This window comes from Thamnophis sirtalis, unplaced genomic scaffold (assembly GCF_051295495.1).
Source record: "Thamnophis sirtalis isolate CommonGarterSnake01/CBP01778 unplaced genomic scaffold, rThaSir2_p1.2 scaffold_2, whole genome shotgun sequence".
NCBI classification, from domain to species: domain Eukaryota; kingdom Metazoa; phylum Chordata; class Lepidosauria; order Squamata; family Natricidae; genus Thamnophis; species Thamnophis sirtalis.
The window spans coordinates 60,880,821-60,902,152 of NW_028261382.1; the positions used below are offsets into that span (position 1 = coordinate 60,880,821).

Sequence of the window (21,332 nt, forward strand, 5' to 3'; positions counted from 1 at the left end):
ATAACGCCCATCGTCCACAACCACTCAGATATGCGGAAAGGAGAGCCGTGCAAGGTTTCTGGAAGGGGGGAGAGGTGTCCATTGGAGAAGACCCGGTCCCCGATATTTTAGGGGCTCCCCCGTGTCCCCCTTATTTAAAACGGGGAGGGGTTACTAAGCTTTCTACCACACCGGTGAGAGAGGGACAGAGAGAAGACGAAGAGGAGGAGGAGGAGCAGAGAGAGAGGGATAGAGAGAGAGATACACAGAAAGAGAGAGAGAAGAGGAGAGAGGGAGGGAGGGGGGAATTTAGCGGGTGCGAGGGAAGGGAGCAAGCGTAGCAGGAAAATCGGGGAAGGGGGTTTGCCGCCGCCCCCTTTGGAAATCTGGTTCTTCCATCCCGCATTGCGCAATTGCTCCCCGTTTCTTGGCTGGGTGTGTGCAGCCAGCACCCGCAAAACGACGCAAACAAGGCGGAGAGGCGTTATTCCTGTGCGTGTAAACAGCGGCGCCTCCCTCCCCCCCACTCCGCCCCGCGTCAAGAGGAACGGGAGAAAGACCAGCCGAAGGAAGACGGAGGATCCTTAAGGTGGGCGAAACTTTGGAAGCGAAAGTTTTTTTGGGGGGGGGAAGGGAAGGGGCGGATCAAGTGGGAGCGCGTCGACCTGCCCTACAATCTGTACCGTAAATCTCCCCCGTTTAATCTCGCCCCTTTGTTCGCCGACCTCGATCCTTAAAGAAGGGGAGGGCTTCTCTCCCCCTCTTTCATTTTTTTTAATGCTAGCTTTGGAATAAGAACTGTCGTCTCCAGGGTAGCCCCTCTTTAAAAAAGCTGCCCCTGGATTGGGGGGGGGGGGATCTTTAGCTCTTCTGCAAACTGCAAAGCTCAGCCAGGTAGATGTCCTGGGGAGAGAAAACGGACACTCCGAATTCTGCGTGGAAGGAAATACTTCCTTGCCTTGGCTTGGCTTTAAATAAAAAGACATTAGGGTGTTTTTTTTTAAAAAAAAAACTTGTTTTATTGGTAATGTTCTAGTATTGTTTAGTATAGTGTAGTGTAGTAATGATAATATAATAATATAATAATAATATAATATAATATAATATAATATAATATAATATAATATAATATAATATAATATAATATAATATAATATAATATAATATAATATAATATAATATAATATAATATAATAATATAATATAATATAATATAATAATATAATATAATAATATAATATAATATAATATAATATAATATAATATAATATAATATAATATAATAATATAATATAATTAATATAATTAATATAATATAATTAATATAATATAGTAATGTAATGTAATGTAATGTAATATAATAATTAATATAATACAATATAATATAATAATCTCAAGGTAGTCTCAGCCTTCCATCCTTCCGAGGTGGGTGAAATGAGAACCCAAAATTGTTGGGGGCAATATTCTGACTCTATAAACCGCTTAGAGAAGGCTTGAAAGCGCTGGAAGTGGTATATAAGTCTAATTGATAGAATAGAATGGAATGGAATATAATAGAATAGAATATATTTTTCGGTGGTTCTCTTGTAGAACTTCCTCACGGGTTCAAATTAGTGAAACCGCCGTTCTTGTCTTCCAATTTATTTATCTTTTTTTTTTAAAGCAATTTTGTTGAGCTAAAATGCAACCGGGTGGAAATCTAGCTGGATTTGGGGGCGGGAAGGCGTCCATGGGGTTCCGCAGGTGCCGGAGTGAGTCCTGGTTTAAGGATAATCCAGGTTTCCAGCCTGAGTTGCAAAATTGACGTCGGCTTCGCGAATTCTCCCGAGTTGGTTCGCTTATTTGTTTTAAGAGCTCGAGTTGGGAATTGGGAAACGAAAAGCGAAAAGCGTTAGTTTCCCTCCCTTTGGCCCAAAATGCGGGTTCCAGATCCGTGTCCTGAAGTCCGAGCCCCAAAACAACTTTATATCCCCAAGCGTGGAATTATATTCAGTACACAGGTGCATTGGGTACACGTGTATTCTCTGAGCGAATTTGCAGACTGTTGGAAACAGGCGGCTTACAAGAGCTTTAAAACTTGGCCAAAAAAGTGGAATAATATTCAAGGGGCTTTCTCTTTGAATGCAGGACTAAATATGACCTCCTCCTAAATAAAATTGGATGTAGAGGAATCTAGACTTAGTCCTAAGACCCGTGTTCAAGACAACATCCTTTCCTTTTTAACGGAGCTACTCCAGTTCTGATTCCGTTTGGACCCAAACTCCTTGAATTCAAGGGGACTGATTTCTAAATGGGAAGATCAGAAATCCTGCCAGATATCTATCTCTATCTCTCTATCTCTCTATCTCTCTATCTCTCTATCTCTATCTCTATCTCTATCTCTATCTCTATCTCTATCTCTATCTCTATCTCTATCTCTATCTCTATCTCTATCTCTATCATCTCTATCTCTATCTCTATCTCTATCTCTATCTCTATCTCTATCATCTCTATCTCTCTATCTCTCTATCTCTCTATCTCTATCTCTATCTCTATCTCTATCTCTATCTCTATCTCTATCTCTATCTCTATCATCTCTATCTCTATCTCTATCTCTATCTCTATCTCTATCTCTATCATCTCTATCTCTATCTCTATCTCTATCTCTATCTCTATCTCTATCATCTCTATCTCTATCTCTATCTCTATCTCTATCTCTATCTCTATCTCTATCTCTATCTCTATCTATCTCTATCTCTATCTCTATCTCTATCTCTATCTCTATCTCTATCTCTATCTCTATCTCTATCTCTATCATCTCTATCTCTATCTCTATCTCTATCTCTATCTCTATCTATCTCTATCTCTATCTCTATCTCTATCTCTATCTCTATCTATCTCTATCTCTATCTCTACCTCTACCTCTACCTCTACCTCTACCTACCTACCTACCTACCTACCTACTTATCATCTATCTATCTATCTATCTATCTATCTATCTATCTATCTATCTATCTATCTATCTATCTATCTATCTATCTATCTATATCTGGGAATTCAACATCCAGAATTCCCCAGGCAGCATGCTGGGAGTTGAATCCACCAATGTGGGCTAGGGAATTCTGGGAGTTGAAGTCCATACATCTTCAGGGGGGGGGGGGACTGTAACAGTCTGCTTGGGGAGTTGACTTAGTATGGGGTTCGTGGTGCTACGTGAAATGTCTGCAAGGAAACAGCCAAACAAAGAGACCATCACACTACTACTACTATTACTACTACTACTATTATTATTACTACTACTACTTGCACTGATGAAGTTACCTAGTTGGGTCATGAAATATCTGCAAGAAAACAGTCAAATACACAGACCATCAAAGACCCCACAGCCATCGTCCTCGTCCTCCTCCTCCTCCTCCTCCTTGCACTGATGATGCTACCTAGTTGGGTCATGAAACGGCTGCAAGAAAACAGCCAAAGATAAATCAAGGATTACCTGCCTTTACAGAGGCATTGCCTTTTACCCACAGATCCAACGCCTTATCCTTGAATGGAACATTTTTTTCAATTTTTTTTTTGAAGCGGAGCCCAACCTTGATTTTCTAACAAACTGTTCCTTCTTCTTCTTCCCTGGGGAAACATATCCTATAAATAGGATGCCATGAATTTCCTGGTGAAGTCTGCAACTGAAGGCCCAAAGCGATGATTGACAGCTAAGACAACATAGCCCACAAAACACAGTATAAGGTAGTTGTTTCTCTTCTGCTCCCTTCCCCCAAGTCCTTTGTTAGGGGAGGAAGTTGAGCCCCATGGATCATGTTGTCCTCCTAGATGTCCTTCAGGTGAAGATGCTTGGCCAATAGTCTTCAGAAGTGGAAATTCTGCAGGCATTTTTGCATCTTCTCGTCCCCTGTTTAAGATCCCAAGCTGGAGCTACACTATTTGCTAGATTGAATTCCAGAAGGGTGAGGGGTTTTAGGCCAGTAGGGTTTTGTGGGTGGGGTGTGGGGTAGGAGAGCACAGTTGTCCTATGTGTTGTGTGACTCTGATCATCATCAGAGCCAAGGTGGCGCAGTGGTTAAATGCAGCACTGCAGGCTACTGCTAGATCAACAGTTCAGCGGTTCAAATCTCACCGGCTCAGGGTTGACTCAGCCTTCCATCCTTCCGAGGTGGGTAAAATGAGGACCCAGATTGTTGGGGGCAATATGCTGACTCTCTGTAAACCGCTTAGAGAGGGCTGAAAGCCCTATGAAGCGGTATATAAGTCTACTGCTATTGCTATTGCTATTGCTATCTCCAGTTAATTATTTCTGGGTTACCCGTACATTACATTGATTGATTGATGAGTCCTTGAGCCACATCTAAATGCAGAGTTCCAGAAACAAATCATTACTACAATTTGACAAAAGCAATTCAAAGTTGAATTGGGATAAAATACAATTTAAAATGGAATTGGGATAAAATACCATTTAAAATGGAATTGGGATAAAATACAATGTAAAATGAAATTGGAATAACACACATCAATTTAAGAGATAGATAAAATATGACAAAATTATATTTCGGTGCAAAGAAGAATATTTATGGCTCAGGGTTGAAATGAGGGGTCCTTGGTGCTCTTTGAGCTTGGTGGTTTTCTTGCAGATGTTTCACGACCCAACTAGGGAACTTCATCAGTGCTAGAAGGGTGTGGGATTTGTGGAGAGGAGGAAGATAAATGTGGGGTACTTGGTGCTGTCTGAGCTTGCTGGTTTCCTTGTAGACATTTCATGACCCAACGAGGGAAGTCATCAGTGCTAGACACAACCAGAGCACCAAAGACTCCTCAAATTGGCTATCTTCTAACTATCTGCTGCCCTGCCCAGGTGTTTTCAGCTATGAGTTCCATTGTCCTTGATCTTGAGCTTCTGGGTTAGATAAACTGGGGTAGACAAATCTGGAGACAAATGATTATTCAGAACGGCCATTCGACATCCATTGGGTGGCAATGATCCAGGAAGCGAAAGGCAGAACACAGAAGGTGGTGGAGCCACCCAATACCTGAATTAGTTCCTTGAGATTTATTTCCACGGTCTTGTGAACATGTCCATCAGCGACCCAGATTCTGAAAAAAAGTTCCTTCCCTTGTGCCCTCCCTCCCCTTCCCTTCCCCATTCGAGCAGTTATTTTTTTAAGGACAGATATGCATTTTGTAGATGCCAGGGGGGAGGGCATACCGTCCATTGGTCTCAGGGGATACATAGCTTCTTCTATGGTAATATTGTACTGCTAACCAGAGCCTATAAAACCTTTGCTAGACCAGTTCTCGAATACAGCTCATCTGTCTGGAACCAGCACTGCACATCGGGCATTAATGCAATTGAGCGAGTCCAGAGGTATTTCACGAGAAGAGTCCTCCACTCCTCTGCTCACACCAGAATCCCTTATGCCACCAGGCTCGAAATTTTGGCCTTAGACAATTTAGAATTACGCCTCCGGTTTGACCTAAGCTCAATACACAAAATTATCTGCTACAATTTCCTAGCTGACTACTTCAGCTTCAACCACAACACAGGAGCACACAATAGATACAAACTCAAGGTAAACGGCTCCAAACTCGATTGTAGAAAATACGACTTCGGCAAACAGAGCGGTCAACGCCTGGAATGAACTACCTGACTCTGTGGTTTCTTCCCCAAACCCCCCCACAACTTTGACCTTAGACTGTCAACTGTCAACCTCACCCCATTCCTAAGAGGTCCGTAAAGGGGGCATGCATAAGCGCACCAATGTGCCTACCGTCCCTGTCCTAATGTTCCTTTATATTCGTAGCCATTTCATGTATTCAAAATCATGTTTATACTTATATGTGTTATCTAATACATGCTTGACGAATTTTTTTAAAGGTGAAACACTTCCCCCCTCTCCAACCCAATGGATCGATCCACCAGGCCTGAGCATTCTGGGAGATATTGGGGAGGAGGAAAGATTCCCAAAAGTTGGGTTGGAAATTAGAAAAAGATGACACAGGGAAAACACCTGGCTGGAACGGATGTGGGAGGGGGGTGCGTGCACTGTGCAGACAACTGAGGTTGGGCTAAAACTATTTTTTTATTCTTACTGCAACCAAACAAGACAGACACGGACTTCAACAGAGAGTTAGGACTGTAGAAAAAAAACAAACAATGGCTACCAACCTGCCTTCCGTTGATGACCTGCACACTGCACGAGTCAAAAAGAGGACTGTGAAAATACTTACAGACCCCCTCGCACCCTGGACACAAATTGTTTCAACTTCTACCCTCAAAACGACAGCACCGCACACCAGAACAACTAGACACAAGAACAGTCCCCCCCCCAATGCCATCACTTTGCTAAACAAATAATTCCCACAACACTGTCAAACTATTTACTAAGATTGTATAACTCTTCTTCTTCTTCTTCTCCTTCTTCTTCTTCTTCTTCTCCTCCTCCTCCTCCTCCTTCTCCTTCTTCTTCTTCTTCCTCCTCCTCCTCCGCCTCCTCCTCTTCTTCTTCTTCATCCTCCTCCTCCTCCTCTTCTTCTTCGTCTTCTTCTTCCTCCTCCACCTCCTCTTCCTCGTCCTCCTCCTCCTCTTCTTCTTCTTCATCCTCCTCCTCTTCTTCTTTGTCTTCTTCTTCCTCCTCCTCCTCCACCTCCTCTTCCTCCTCCTCCTCCTCTTCCTCCTCCTCCTCCTCTTCTTCTTCTTCATCCTCCTCCTCCTCCTCCTCTTCTTCTTCTTCTTCTTCTCATCTTTCCTATGACTTATCTCCTTATCTTCTTACAACTATAACTTGGTTGCTTTATATTTTTTTATTTAGTATCCTCGTATGATTTGTGTCGATGGCTTGTTTAGTGTCCTATGATTAGCATTGTGTTGTATTTTAGGATTTATGATGGGTGTAGTTTTTACAATGTCTATGGTCATGATTTAGCACTTGTTGCTTGCATGTGCACGGAGAGCTTATGCCCTGGAGACCAAATTTCTTGTGTGTCCAATCACTCTTGGCCAATAAAGACTTCGAGTCAATTATTGAGAAATTGTGACTTTCCCCTCCCGTTAGTGATACACGAATGGTTTGACATCCCTATGGGGAAAAAGATACGGGCTCTCTCATTTGCTTGAATTGCATTGCATTGTGTCGTATTTAGATGTGAGCTCTATTGGTTGAAACTGGTCTGTGGCTTTAATTTAAAAAATTGATCCATTGGACGACAAAATGCCAATATTCTAATTTTAGACTTCTCTTAAAGTATCTGTTTTTATATAGACCTTTTTTTGAATCTAACACAGCCCTGATCTTTCGTTCTAAGAATCCTTCCTTATCTTTGTTTAATATTAACATTGATTTTATGGATATTCATGGTGGAGGTGGGGTTTAAATTGTGTGCTTTTAGCTGGATTTTTTAAATGTTGTACACTTCCTGGAGTCTCCGTGTGAGTTGAGCAGCTACATAAATTTGTTTAACAACTATACAAATACATGTGGATTAGAAGAATTTTTACTGCTGTTTCTAATTGTGCTGGTCTGTGACCATAATCTATCTATCTATCTACCTACCTACCTACCTACCTGTCTGTCTGTCTGTCTGTCTGTCTGTCTGTCTATCTATCTATCTATCTATCTATCTATCTATCTATCTATCTATCTATCTATCTATCTCTTCTCCCTCCTTCCCTCCTTCTCTCTCTTCTCTTCTCTCTGTCTCTCTGTCTCTCTGTCTTTCTCTTCTCTCTCTTCCCTCTCTTCTCTCTCTGTCTCTGTCTCTGTCTCTCTCTCTCTCTTCTATTTCCAGCGTACTGTATTAATGCTAGAACTAAGCTCTAGGCAAAAACTCTTTAAGTACCTCCCTGCTTTTTTCTACTGGATCTTATCCCTGTGCTTGACTAGGCAGGAAAAAATAAATAAATTGCATTAATCCAAATTATACCAAACCAATTCCATAGCTCTCATTCCTGATCTTCAATTCATATCATCAGTTGTATAAATAGGCTTGGCAGATTTAGAGTCTGATCCGAATTTAATTAAGCAGATAAGCAGCTTCGTCTCACTTTATATAAGCTGGGATGACATAAAAGCTTTATTTTTTGTTACTTTAGTAAAGGGAGGTTTATCTAATCATGTAATAACTGTCTATGATTTCAGCCTCCTCTTCCCCCTTTTAAAAAAACTCCTTATTTTGGCTTCAGGAATTAAGAGTGTATTTTGGGCTGGGACGATGCAAAACCTAAGATAATAATCTTAAAGGATCGAAGCTAATAATCTTAATCACTCTGTTCTCACTCTTGTTTTATGCCAGGGATAATGGTTGGAGGATGACTTAATTGGGGAGGGGAGATTAAAACTTGTCAGCAAATTAATTGCAATAACGATTCATCCCACAATCTAGTCAATTGATAGGAAAGTTAAAACTGATAGGAAAGGTAAAACGAAAGGTAAAATGTTTTGTAGATTGGTTATCCTTCTTGAGCTAGGAAGCCTATTACCAAAACTGACCTCTAAGGAAAACATTAGAAGGGAAACATTAGAGGGACTCCTAATATTGGTTTACTACCGGAGTTGGTATTAGCTTCGCCCACAAAGGCTATTCTCTCTGTTCTTGGATCTATGTTTATTGTCTATTATCCGACACATTCAGGTGCCTGGCACGCTGGCTCCTGTAAGCCCCAGGCAGCAGGAGGAATGCTTAGAGATTATGCCAGTGGGTGCTGTGTGGCATTTGGAGGGCACCAGCTCTTACTCCTGGAAATAAGAGATCAAATGCTCCAGATTTGGTCTTAGAGGTCTTCTAGCCCAACCCCGTTCCAGACAAAGGGTTGTCCAATCTCTTCTTTAAAAACATCAAGTGATGGAGCATTTACAACCTCTGGAGGCAAGTCGTTCCATTGATTAATTGTTCTAACTGTCAGGAAATTCCCCCTCAGTTCTAAGTTGCTTCTCTCCTTGATTCGTTTCCACCCATTGCTTCTTGTCCTGCCCTCAGGTGCCTTGGAGAATAGCTTGACTCCCTCTTCTTTGTGTTTATTCATGTTTATTATTCATAATAGGCCCCTTTTTATTTTTTCATAATAAGATTCTGCACATAATAAGCTGTTTACTATTCATAATAAGCTATTTATTATTCAAAATAAACTCATAATAAGCTCCACTTTATTACTCATAATGAACTCCGGTTCAAAGTCAGAAATTTCATTGAATGACTTACAATACAACAGCAGAGTTGGAAGGGACCTTGAAGGTCTTCTAGTCCAACCCCCGGCCTAGGCAGGAAACCCTATACCATTTCAGACAAATGGCTATCCAATCTCTTCTTAAAGACTTCCAGTGTTGAAGCATTTACAACTTCTGGAGGCAAGTTGTTCCACGGATTAATTGTTCTAACTGTCAGGAAATTTCTCCTCAGTTCTAAGTTGCTTCTCTCCTTGATTAGTTTCCACCCATTGCTTCTTGTCCTGCCCTCAGGTGCCTTGGAGAATAGCTTGACTCCCTCTTCTTTGTGGCAGCCCCTGAGATATTGGAAGACTGCTATCATGTCACCCCCGACTCCTTCTTTTCATTAAACTAGACATACCCAGTTCCTGCAACCATTCTTCATATTTTTTAGTCTCCAGTCCCCTAATCCTCTTTGTTGCTCTTCTCTGCACTCTTTCTAGAGTCCACATCTTTTTTACATCGTGGTGACCAAAGCTTAAAGAATATTATTGGAAAGAGAATTATTGGCAACCCCTGAGATATTGGAAGACTGCTATCATGTCTCCCCTAGTCCTTCTTTTCATTAAACTAGACAGACCCAGTTCCTGCAACCGTTCTTCCTATGATTTAGCCTCCAGTTCCCTAATCACCTTTGTAGCTCTTCTCTGCACTCTTTCCAGAGTCTGAACGTCTTTTTTTTAATATCATAGCAACCAAAACTGGATGCGAGATTCCAAGGTATTTGCATAACCTACCCCCAAAATAATAATTTGAGGCATTTAATGCCTATCCATATTCTTCGTGTGTTTTAGTCTCCAGTCCTCCCCTCCTTGGGGTGGGAGGGGGGGTGTACCGAAGAAGACATGGCATTCTTGGAATCCGGAGCCCCCTACCTCGCTTTTGGCCTGGATCTTCCAGGGACGGGAAGTATTTCAAGGCGCCCCAATCGTGACCAGTCCCTTGGTGGGCATGCAAAGTGCAGAGTTTTATTTTCTCTGTCCCTCTGAGCCCTTTTCTGCCTTGTCTTCCCCTCCCTCCCTTCAAACTGTTAAAATCTTTGATGCTTCCACAGCTTAAAGGCAGCAATGGAACAGAACGAGCAGGCCCAGGTAGATTCTCTTACCCGCGCAGGGCACGTACAATCGACCCAACCCGTGACTTTACGTGGAAGGGAAAGTGCGTCGGAAAGGTGGCCCTTTCCATGCCCTGTAAGGAAACAGCGCGACATCAATTAAGGCTCGGGGTGGGATAGCAGAGACAATTGGCTGCCAGCGTTTGAACTAGAGGAGGAATAAAACCAGGCAGCTTTGGAAAGAAAGCGGGGTGCACCAATTTTACGATTTATATTTATACTGATTGTTTTCTGATTGCTTATTTGTACCCTATGACTATCATTAAGTGTTGTACCTTATGATTCTTGGCGAATGTATCTTGTCTTTTTATGTGCACTGAGAGCACCAAAGACAAATTCCTTGTGTGTCCAATCACACTTGACCAATAATGAATTCTATTCTATTCTATTCTATTCTATTCTATTCTATTCTATTCTATTCTATTCTATTCTATTCTATTCTATTCTATTCTATTCTATTCTATTCTCTCCTCTCCTCTCCTCTCCTCTCCTCTCCTCTCCTCTCCCCTCCCCTCCCCTCCCCTCCCCTCCCCTCCCCTCCTCTCCTCTTCTCTCCTCTCCTCTCCTATTCTACTTACTTGTGCCCGTCCTCGCCTCCCACAAGTCACCATAGGATAACTCGCTTCAGGGCAATTCAAAAATTTAATGCCATTTAAAAAATAACTATCTTAATTTTTGTCATTCACGTTTCATTTTTGCCCCATCCCTTCAAATGATTCAATTCCACTATATTTCTCAGATATTGGCGTAACTCTTTTTTAACGTGGCCGACGGGAAGAGAAAGGAGCAACCCTCGCTGCGCATCCAACCGGGCTGAATTCGGCGCAAACGGCTCCCTTTGCCTGCCCGCCAGCGCGGGAGGTGCCGGCGAGGAGGAGGCGGCGGGGCAGGGCGAAGGCGCGCTCGGCGGGCGCTCTCCGCCAGTTGGTTGGAGGGAGCGGAGAGGGGCTGGGGAGGGGAGGGACGGGCCCCGGGCGACGGTAGGGGGGAGGAAGGGTGAGGGGAGAGCCGCGTTGGAAGCTTCCGTTGCTGCTTGCCTTTCCTCGCCACTCGTGGCGTCCACGCCAGCTGCCCATGGAGCGTTGACCTGGGCTCGGAGAGCGCCGTCGGGTGGGCTTCCCCGCTGCCACCCACCTACCCACCCACCCCCGCCCCATGGACGAGGCGAGCCCCTTGTCCCCCAAGGCCAACGCGTTCAGCATCGCTTCTCTGATTGCAGCCGTCCAACCCGACAGCGAGGAGGAGGAGGAGGAGGAAGAAGAAGAGGAGGAGGAGGAGGGGGAGGAGGAGGAAGAACCTGCGCTGGACTGTCAGCCCGGCACCGCCTTCGCCGGCGGGAGCCTTCGCAAAGCTTACCACCCCCCCGCCGCCGCCGTCGCCACCCGGAGAAGGATGCATTTCAGCGCTGTCACCCGAGACATGGAAGGTAAGGAGGCAAAAAGGAAAATCACTGCCGAGTCTAAGCTCCGGGGCTTTTTTTGCTCTCCGCCGCCCCTCTGGGGACCCCCCCTCCCCCGCCGAGATTCGGACGAAGGGGATTGAACGGGGGACAAAGCCTCCTCCTTAACCCACCCGTCCTTAAATCTGCCTGCCCTTTCGCTTAACTCAAATAAGAACCTAACCCTACCTCTGGTTAAAGACGCTCCCCTCCGTTCCTAAGGCTGACCTTCGCTTCTGGAAAAGAAACACACACACCCGCCTTGCGGTTGAACTGAAGGGGAGGGGGGGGTCTCAGAATAGGGGGCTCCTGACCTCCAAGCCCAACGCGATACGGGACGGGGGCGCAGGGATCCTGACTGAAGGGCGCCAGCGCCAGCTGTCCAGCCAGCCAAGGCGATCTTCCCCAGCCCTTACGGTGTCCTCGGCTGCGGGCCCTTCGGCTGGGAGCTGAAATCCAAGGGGCGTCGGGACACCTACGATCAAGGCTTGGCCGGCCTTAGTGGAGGGTCGTGGGACCCCGAATCTGGCGTCTTCTTCCCCTTCCCCCTTCCTTTTTTATTGCACGCCAGAACAACTAGACACACAGATAGTTTCCCCCTCCCATGCCATCACTCTGCTAAACAACTAATTCCCACAACGCTGTCAAACTATTTACTAAGATTGTATAACTCTTCTTCTTCCTTCCCTCCTTCCTTCCTCCTCCTCTTCTTGTTGTTTCTTCTTCCTTCCTTCTTTCCTTCCTTCCTTCCTCTTCTTCTTCTCCTTCTTCTTCTTCTCCTCCTCCTCTATCTCCTTCTCTTTCTTTCTTTCTTTCCTTCCTTCCTTCCTTTCTCCTCCTCCTCCTCCTTCTCCCTGTTCCACCGCAGTTGTGTGGTCTCAAAGACACGACATCCGTAAGGGACACCCCAGAATTAGCAACCTGAAAGATCAGTTAGCTGTAAGCCCTGAATCCGAAATTTCAGGCCGCCGGCACCCAGGCAAAATGACTAACTAAGAAGCCAAAATTGGCTTGTTTTCAGATGAACCCCGGGTTGCCTCTCCGCGTCCTCACTGGAAAAGCTGGGCTTGAAACGGTTGGGGGGTGGGGAGGCGATGTCTCCCCTCCCTCGCTGCCCCATCGATCCCCCACGGTTTTGTTGACAGGTCTATGGGGCCTGGGCCTCTTTTAGGACTCGTCAAATCAGCCCACCCGGACACCAGACCCAGCCGCGGCTGCATTCACACAAGCAGCTCAGTTTAAACCTCGGTTGAGCGTGGTCAACCATTGCTACGGCTTAGTTTACGGGTCGGTGTGTTGGGTCAGCCTAGAAAAAGTCGGCTCAGGCTAGTTGGGTGACCAGGAGAAGTCCGCTGGGTAAGTCCTGCTGATTCTCTGAGTAGTTAACTCTTGAGTACCGCGTTATCTCTAAGTAATCGTGCCCTCGGAATAGAAACCTTTATATCATATATTCCTTCGTTTCCGTGGAGTAAATTCTCCACTGGACACCTTCCGAAAGGAAGCAGGTATCTAACTGGGGTGCAAACATGAATATTTTTCTCCACGGGAGCCTCTTCTGGTGGAGGGAAAACAACCCAGAAGCTCAAGGCTGAAGGGAATAAAGCTAGCAGAAGCTGTTACTCTTTTAATGACAGCTTCCTGTCAATTAGCGAGCTCGCCACGAGCTGTAGGGCAAACTCACGCGTCTGTAGGTCTGCGTGGAGAGGGGAGGGTGGTTGTGGTTCGCAGCGTGTCAGAGGCAGGGATACAGGAATCTGTCCCCGGATTCACACGATATGCTTGGGGTCCTGCTTTGAGAACTCCCGAACTGTAAAGTAGCTTAAGGTGGGACCCTAGTCTAGACTCCTTGAAATCGGTGAGCCGCTAAAGCAAGTTTATTAATCAAAGCTTATCAAAATCTGGGATGAAGAATCGCAAAGATTTTGCTCTTCAGCCGGACGGTGTGACCCGTTTCTTCCCCCTTTTTAAAGGGACTATTTCTTTTAAGAAAGGCGAAAATGACAAAAAAAAAAAAAAGAAATAAAATCAACTTCTGTGCGTTTATCTTAGGCTGGGTTTAGAGACCCACAGGTGGCTCTCTAAATCACAGATAGGTCTCTAACTGGCACGTTCTAACTCCCTGGCATTAATTGTCAACAAAATCGGGTTTCGGACTTAATTAGTACGCAAACCTGGTTAGCAATGCTTGTGTTCGTGCCAGCCTTGTTCTTACAGATCCCCGAATCACAGTTTGTTTTTTTTAAATATACATTTTAGCTCAGCGTGCCAAGCTTTGCGGTTATTTTCGCGTGCCTGGACCTGCCCACCTAAAACGCTGGTTTGAATAAGCCACGATTTAATTAATTTAGCCCAGCGCTTTGGGCTAACGCTTGTCACAACCGAAGCAGTCGCCAAAAACCTCACATATAAGCTCCACCGAGGCACGGTTTATTTCCCGAAAATAAATTTTAATATAGTTCTCCTTGAAAAGTGTGCGGTGACTTAGGAAGACTTTAAAAAAAAATACGTTCAAGTGAATAAGAAGGAAGGGGAAATTGTGAATTCTAGACCCTTCTTAGCCACAAAAGCCACCTGGGTGACTTTGGGCCAATCACCAGGAGACAGTGAGTTCTAGTCCCTTCTTCGTGGCACGACATAACCGCGACCCCTTCTTAGCTATGAAAGTCAACTGGGTGACTTTGGGCCAATCACCAGGAGACTGTGAGTTCTAGTTCCTTCTTAGCAACGAAAGCCAGCTGGGTGACTTGGGCCAATCACCAGGAGACAGTGAGTTCTAATCCCACCTTTGCCATGCAAGCCACTCGGGTGCCTTCGGACCAGTCCTTCTCTCTCAGCCCAACCTCCCTCACAGGGTTGTTGTTGGGGGAAAGTAGGAGGAAGGTGTGGTGTTCACCGCCTTATTAGTAAACATAGTAAAGGCAGGATACAAATAAGTGAGTAGTTCACGGTTTACACAGTGCAGAAGAGATGAAAAGAAATAAAATGGGAAGGAAGGACACCGTCATTCAGACAATATATATTACAAGAAGCAACACGTGTAAAATAACGTTGTGGGTCCACTTGAGAGCTGCGGGTCAAAGAAAGCGGTCTCCCCTTGACGGCTGACCCAGGCCTTGGAAAAACCAAAATATTTCTCTGAACTGGAGCACAGCAGAGAAACCCGCAGGGTTTTTTGACCTAAATATTTGTCCCAAATATTTGCGATGGAGGTCGAGAGGCTGTAGCTATCAAACGAAGAAAAATACCCCGCACATTAGGCGCCGGGGAATCCCTCCTAACCGAGTGAGGGCAGAGAATGGCGGTGGGGCGTTTGGAAGAATGGAGGGTGGGAAGGGAAAATAAACAACGGGAGCTTCGCCTGAATTTTATCCGCTTCTTTCTAGAGGATTTTGCGGATGGTCGAGGTTGTTTAAAATGTTAAAATGTTCAGGAAAAAAACGCCTACCCCTCTCTCTCTCACACACACACCACAGACACACTAATGGATACACGCACAAACCTCTATTATCTGTTAGTTTATCCTAATTCATCCACCCACCCACCCACCCATCCATCTCTCTCTCTCTCTCTAAATTCCTCTCTTTCTTTCTCTCTGTCTCTTTCTCTCTGTCTCTCTTTCTCTAAATTCCTCTCTCTGTGTCTTACTGTCTAAATTCTTCATTTTCTCTCTGTCTCTGTCTCTCTGTATCTCTCTCTCTAAATTCCTCTCTTTCTTTCCTTCTCTCTCTAAATCCCTCTCTCTCTGTCTCTAAATTCCTCTGTCTATCTGTCTCTCTCTCTCTAAATTTCTCTCTCTCTCTCTCTCTATTTCTCTCTCCGCCTTTGTCTGTCTCTCTCTCTTTCTCTCTAAATTCCTCTATTTCTCTCTCTCTCTGTCTCTTTCTGTTTGTTTGTCTCTCTCCCTCCTCTAAATTCCTTTATATTGCTCTCCATTTAATTTAATTTAATAATTTTAAAATTTAATAATTGACCTTAAGATATTCAGAATGTTCCCAAAAAGAAAAGGAAATTTCCTATACTGTCCTATATTGTATTATTCTATTCTACATCTCTCTCTCTCCATACCTAATATCTATCTATCTATCTATCTATCTATCTATCTATCTATCTATCTATCTATCTATCTATCTATCTATCTATTTATCATCTCTATCTAATTTATTTTTTCTCTCTCTGCATACCTAATCATATCTATCTATCTATCTATCTATCTATCTATCTATCTATCTATCATCTATCTATCTATCTATCTATCTATCTATCTATCTATCTATCTTACTGTATATACCGTACTATTAAAAATAATCCTAAAAGTCGACACCCCACTTAATTCATCAACAATAAAAAATAAAATCTATCACCCTCTGTCGCATAATAAATAGCTTATTTATCGCATAATCGCATAATTTATTATCTTCTCGCATAATAAATAGTGACGGTATCAGAAAGTTTAACTGCGGGAAGGGAAGAAAATTATGGCGCCTTCATCTCCGCTGATGTCAAATCGCCCCCTCTCGTCGAGCGGGTTTCAAGGGCTTTCGAGGGGAAACCGTTGTAGGAAATTATTGAACGGGGGTGTGAGGGGAGAGACGAGGGGAGCTGGAGGGGTGTATGGAAAAATGCTTGGCTCGTTTCCTCGGCCCCCTCCCCAAATGCCTTGTCTTTCAATGGCATCTGACATTAAAATAAAACGGAGGATGGCTCGCGCGTCCTCCCCTCTCGCCGCAAATCTCCAAAGGCGAACTTTAAAAAAATAACCACCACCCCAGAACGAGAATAAATCCCATCCAAATTCCGCTGGAGTCTGCCCTTCCAGAGGGAAGGCGTTTCGCCCCGCATTCCATCCAAGCTTCCGATCGCCCCGGTTAGAGCTTGCCGGAGCTTAAACGCCGGCTGGGGGCGCGGGGGAAGTGGGGTGTCTTCTCAGAATGGGGCTCCCCTCTGAATCTGTTCAGACCCCTTTCGGAGGGGGACCTCGCTGGGTCTTTAACCCAAGCGCGCAGGGCTAGAGTGGCAGCCCGTGGGGAAGATGAAGATGAGGACGGTGTGAAGGGGTTGCGGGATAGGCGCCCCCCCCCCCCGCCCGCTCCTACTTTCTTGCTGGTGGAAGCCAAATTCCTCCGGCAGGAAGGGCGAACGGGAGTGTGTACATACACACACACACACACACACACACGCGCATACACACACACACATGCAGGCACACAGGGATTTCCATATATATATATAGGAATATTAGAACCAACCCACTCCACTTCTTTTCTCCCGAGACTGAAATTGCTCTCCTTGTCAAACATTCCCGGAGGGGGGGAAGTTTACCTGCAAAGGTGGCTGGCTACCCCCCTTCCCCCTCCGTCTTATCTCGAGGGAAGGCGGGGAGGAAAGCGAAAATCACACCAGAACCGGTTTTGGCGGCGGCCTCGAGGACACCCGGCGAGGCAGCCTCGCAGCCAAGCCCGAGAGAAAAGAGAGGCGAACAAGGTTTTGGAGGGGGGGGGGCGACGGGGACAAGCCTCGCCCGGCGGCGGCTGCGAGCACATTGTTGGCTGCCTCGTCGCCTGCCTCCCCTCCAGGCTGGGGAGAAAAGGAGAGGAGAGGGGCGGAGAAGCTCCATGCTGGGCGCTCGCAGGGAAAGGAAACCAGCCAAGAGCCGCGGTGCGCGCTCCTGGAAGAGGCAAAGGCGTGCGCCGCCGTGCCCTCCCCTTCCCCGCGCGCAACTGGAAGCAGGAGGGAGCGCGCCCTCGGCTGGCCAAACCCCGGTTGGGCGGAGAAAAGGGAGAAAGTAGAGCGCAAACCCAGCCCTTGACTGCGCGCAAGAACTGGTTTAGCTCCGGTTGGAAGTAGGGAAGGGCAGATCTTTCCTCCCCATCCTTAACTTTTGCTGCAGGCTTTGGTCTCTAAGGGGGCGGGGGAGAAAGGAGAAGGAGGAGGAAGGGAGGGGGTGTGGAGAAGGGGGAGCGCGCGCGTGGGACGTGCGCGCTCCAGGCTCGAACTTGGCCGAGCGCAAAAGCGGGGGCCGGTGGAGCGCAAGAGGCGGCCGCGAGGGACGCGCCCCGGACCGCTTTCTCGCGCGTTCCAGGCGCCCTCCCGAGGCGCGCACGCCGCTGGCCGGCCGGCAGAGTGGCTGGCTTGGCGGTTCGGGGTGCTATAAGTGGAGGCGGGCCGCGACGGGGCGGCCCAGAGGCCAGCGGGAGGGAGGGAGGGAAGGCAGGCGGGCAAGCGAGGGAGCCAGGCCGGCCGGCGGCGCTTGGGTGCCCTCTCCGCCCTCCTTCTCCTCCTGCTGCTCTTCCTCCTCCTCCTCCTCCGCTGCTCACACTCTCTCTCTTTCTCCCTCTCTCCCTCTGGCTCTTCCTCGCCGTCTGCCTGGAATGATCTCAGCCGTCTCCAGCCCGTGGCTGACGCAGCTCTCCCATTTTTGCGATGTTGCAGCTTTCACCGCCAACAGCCTGAGCAGCCTCAACTCGGCCGCGGCCGCCGCGGCGGGCTACCCCCACCTCCCGCCTTCCCCGGCCGGAGAGACCTACGGCCAGCATGAGCCGCCGCACTACGAGCCCTGCTCGGGCCAGCCGCCTCCGCCGCCTCACCACCCGCCGGCCCAGCAGCAGCACCATCACCAACCGCCACACCATCACCACGGCCAGGCACAACACGGCGGCTACTCCTTCGCGCCCGGAGCGGCGGGCAACAACCCTCCACCCCCGGTGGGCTCCGAGGCTCCCGAAGGCGGCGGCGGCAGCGGAGGTGGTGGTGGTGGTGGAGGAGGAGGAGGAGGTGGTGGTGGAGGAGGAGGAAGCAGCGGATCGGGGTCCGGCTCTGGAGGATCGGGCTCGGCCTCGACCAAGGCTCCGGTCAAGAAGAACCCCAAAGTGGCCAACGTCAGCGTCCAGTTGGAGATGAAAGCGCTGTGGGACGAATTCAACCAACTGGGGACCGAAATGATCGTCACCAAAGCCGGCAGGTTAGAAGCTCCCCCCCCCCCGCGGGTCTCTCTAAAAACAGATGCGTGGGGTGGGTTGCGTGGGGAGGGGGCTCTACTTCCCTGGCGTTTGGAGCGGGGGAGGCGACTCAGCTTTGCTCCTTGCTCGGTTCCCAGGCCTCGCTGCACCGCTTGTGCGGCAAAGGGGTCGTTTTGGGGCAGCCGAGGGTTGCCCGCCTTGCGCGCGCTCTCTTGCGAGGACTCGACCGGCTTTGCGCGTCTTTCCCAGGAATTGGGGGGGGCTGCAGGTGGGGGGCAGGCGGAAAAGGCTGTTAGGGGTGCCGCGTTTAATTTGCTGGGGGGGGGGGGCGTTTGGATGCTAAATGCTGGTGGAGTTCGCCTTACTGTGTAATCCTCCGCTGCTTTTGCTCCCGAAGAAAGTGGGGGTGAGATGCAGCCGACCGTCCTTTGTAGAATGACTGGAAACACACACACACACACACACACACACAACACACGCGAGAAGAGAAAGAGAGAGAAAGGAGAGAAAGAGAAAGGAGAGAAAGAGAGGGGAGAGAAAGAGAGAGGAGAGAGAGGAGAAAAAGAAGAGAAAAAAGAAGAGAGGAGAGAGAGAAGAGAAAGAGAGAGGAGAGAAAGAGAGAGAAAAGAGAGAAAGAAGAGAGAGAGAAGAGAAAGAGAGAGGAAAGAGAAGAGAGGAGAAAGAGAGAGGAGAGAGGGAGAAGAGAAAGAGAGAGGAAAGAGAGAAGAGAGAGAGAAGAGAAAGAGAGAGGAGAGAGAGGGGAGAGAGAGGAGAGAAAGAGAGAGGAGAGAAAGAGAGGAGAGGAGAGAGAAAGAGAGAGGAGAGAGAGAGAGAAGAGAAAGAGAGAGGAGAGAAAGAGAGAAGACAAAGAGAAGAAAGAGAGAGAAGAAAGTGAAAATGTGATTTTATTAATGCAAGAAACATTGAAAAGTTGATTCCTAGCCGATGCCCGATCTCGCAGGCTTTTTCCTACCTCCTTAGGCCTCTCCTACTTTAACGGCAACGATTCCCCTCCGGCTCAGCATATGTCCGGCCACTTTTCTGTCCCTAAGGCCACTTTTTGTTTTCCTTAAACTCGGGTCCGGCTGTAGGTACAAGCTGAAGCAAAAATCACCTTTCGGGGACGCACACACACACACACAAACACACACACACACACAAACACACACACACACACACACACACACACACACACACACACGTCCGAAGGCGGGTCTGCGTAGTTTGCAGGAAATGAAAAATGTAACCGAAGCCGGGGTCGGTAATCAGAAGAGGAATAATTAGCTGCGTTGACTCATAGCGATAAGTGATCGGTTCATTACGGGCAGGGGAAATATCTCCGGAACCTCCGGTTGCAAAAACCCGTTTTTAGCCCTACTAACTCGCCGCGTCCAAGGGCCTCGCCGCCTCCAGCGTGCATGCATGCCGCCCTTCGCTTTCCCTCTGGCTGGGGAGGATGGGAGTTGCCGCGGACACATCTAGAGGGTCGGCCTTGGAGGAAAGTGTAGGGCGGCGGGTTTTAAAACTCACCGGGGCAATTTTCACTTGTAGTTTATTCTGCGGGGGGGGGGGGAGTTCGAAGCGGGGCTTTGAATGAATCGCTCTGAAGTTCAAGGGGGCTCAGGATTTTAGATTCGGTGCCCCGCCCAGACTCTTTTCCTTCCTTCCTTCCTTCCTTCCTTCCTTCCTTCCTTCCTTCCTTCCTTCCTTCCCTCCCTCCCTCCCTCCCTCCCTCCCTCTTTCCTTCGTTTCTTTTTCTTCCATCCTTTCTTCCCTTCCCTCCTTTCTTTCCCCTCCCTCCCTCCCTTCTTTCCTCCCTTCTTTCCTCCCTTCCTTTCCTTTTCTTCCTCTCCATTTCCTTCCCACCCTCCCCCTTTCCTTTCTTCCCTTCCCTCTTTTCTTTCCCCTCCCTCCCTTCCTTTCCTCCCTCCCCCCTTTCCTCCCTCCCTTCCTTCCCTTTCTTCCTTCCCTTTCCTTCCTTTCCTTTCCTTCCTTTCCTTTTCTTCCCCTCCGTTTGTTTCCTTCCTTCCTTCCTTCCTTCCTTCCTTCCTTCCTTCCTTCCCCGAATGGAGCTTCATTGAAAAAGCCGGAGCGCAGATGAATTGACCGGACGGCATTGTCCCCAACTGGTTGGGCCGCTCCGGTTAGCCACGCAAACTTCCCCAGCAGAATCATCTCCGTTTTTAGCAAAAAAAAAGGGGGGGGGATGGTGGTGGTGGTGGAGAAGGAGGAGGCAACATTAACAATGAAATCCAGGGCGGGGAAGGGGGGTGGGTGGGTGAAATAAACCAACAAGCCACAGATTCCGTGACTCACTCGCCGCTTACGTTCCTGCCTCTTTGCAAAACTTTTGCAAAACTTTTCGCGTCCTTTCCGGAGACGCTTGCGGTAGCGTGGCGGTAGCGCTGGCCTTGAAGCCTTCCAATCCTCAGCCCAAGAGGGGGATCAAAGCCAGGGGCCCTAGGACCAGTCGCAATCTGGTTAATTAATTAATATCCCCCCCACCCTTCCCCGAGCGCAAGAGAAAACGTTGCAGTTTTTAGGAACGGTCGGTCGCTGCTGAGGTCGAAGAAAGAAAAGGATTGAGAAGAAAATGGCCACCAATCCCAGCATTTTACGTAATTGATATCGTAGTGTTCGAAACCTGACATTTAGTA

At 47.4% G+C, this 21,332-nt stretch overlaps 1 protein-coding gene across 1 annotated transcript in view; it reads left to right on the forward strand.

The window, feature by feature from the left end:
• Positions 1-11,436: 11,436 nt before the first annotated feature.
• The window catches only part of TBX1 (T-box transcription factor 1), a gene marked incomplete in the record, with an annotated part of 16,981 nt that continues 7,085 nt past the window's right edge, over positions 11,437-21,332 (forward strand). Inside the window, 2 exon segments of the mRNA XM_087705738.1 lie at positions 11,437-11,707; positions 18,098-18,678. Of these exon segments, the coding sequence (XP_087561864.1) occupies positions 11,437-11,707; positions 18,098-18,678 (852 nt within the window).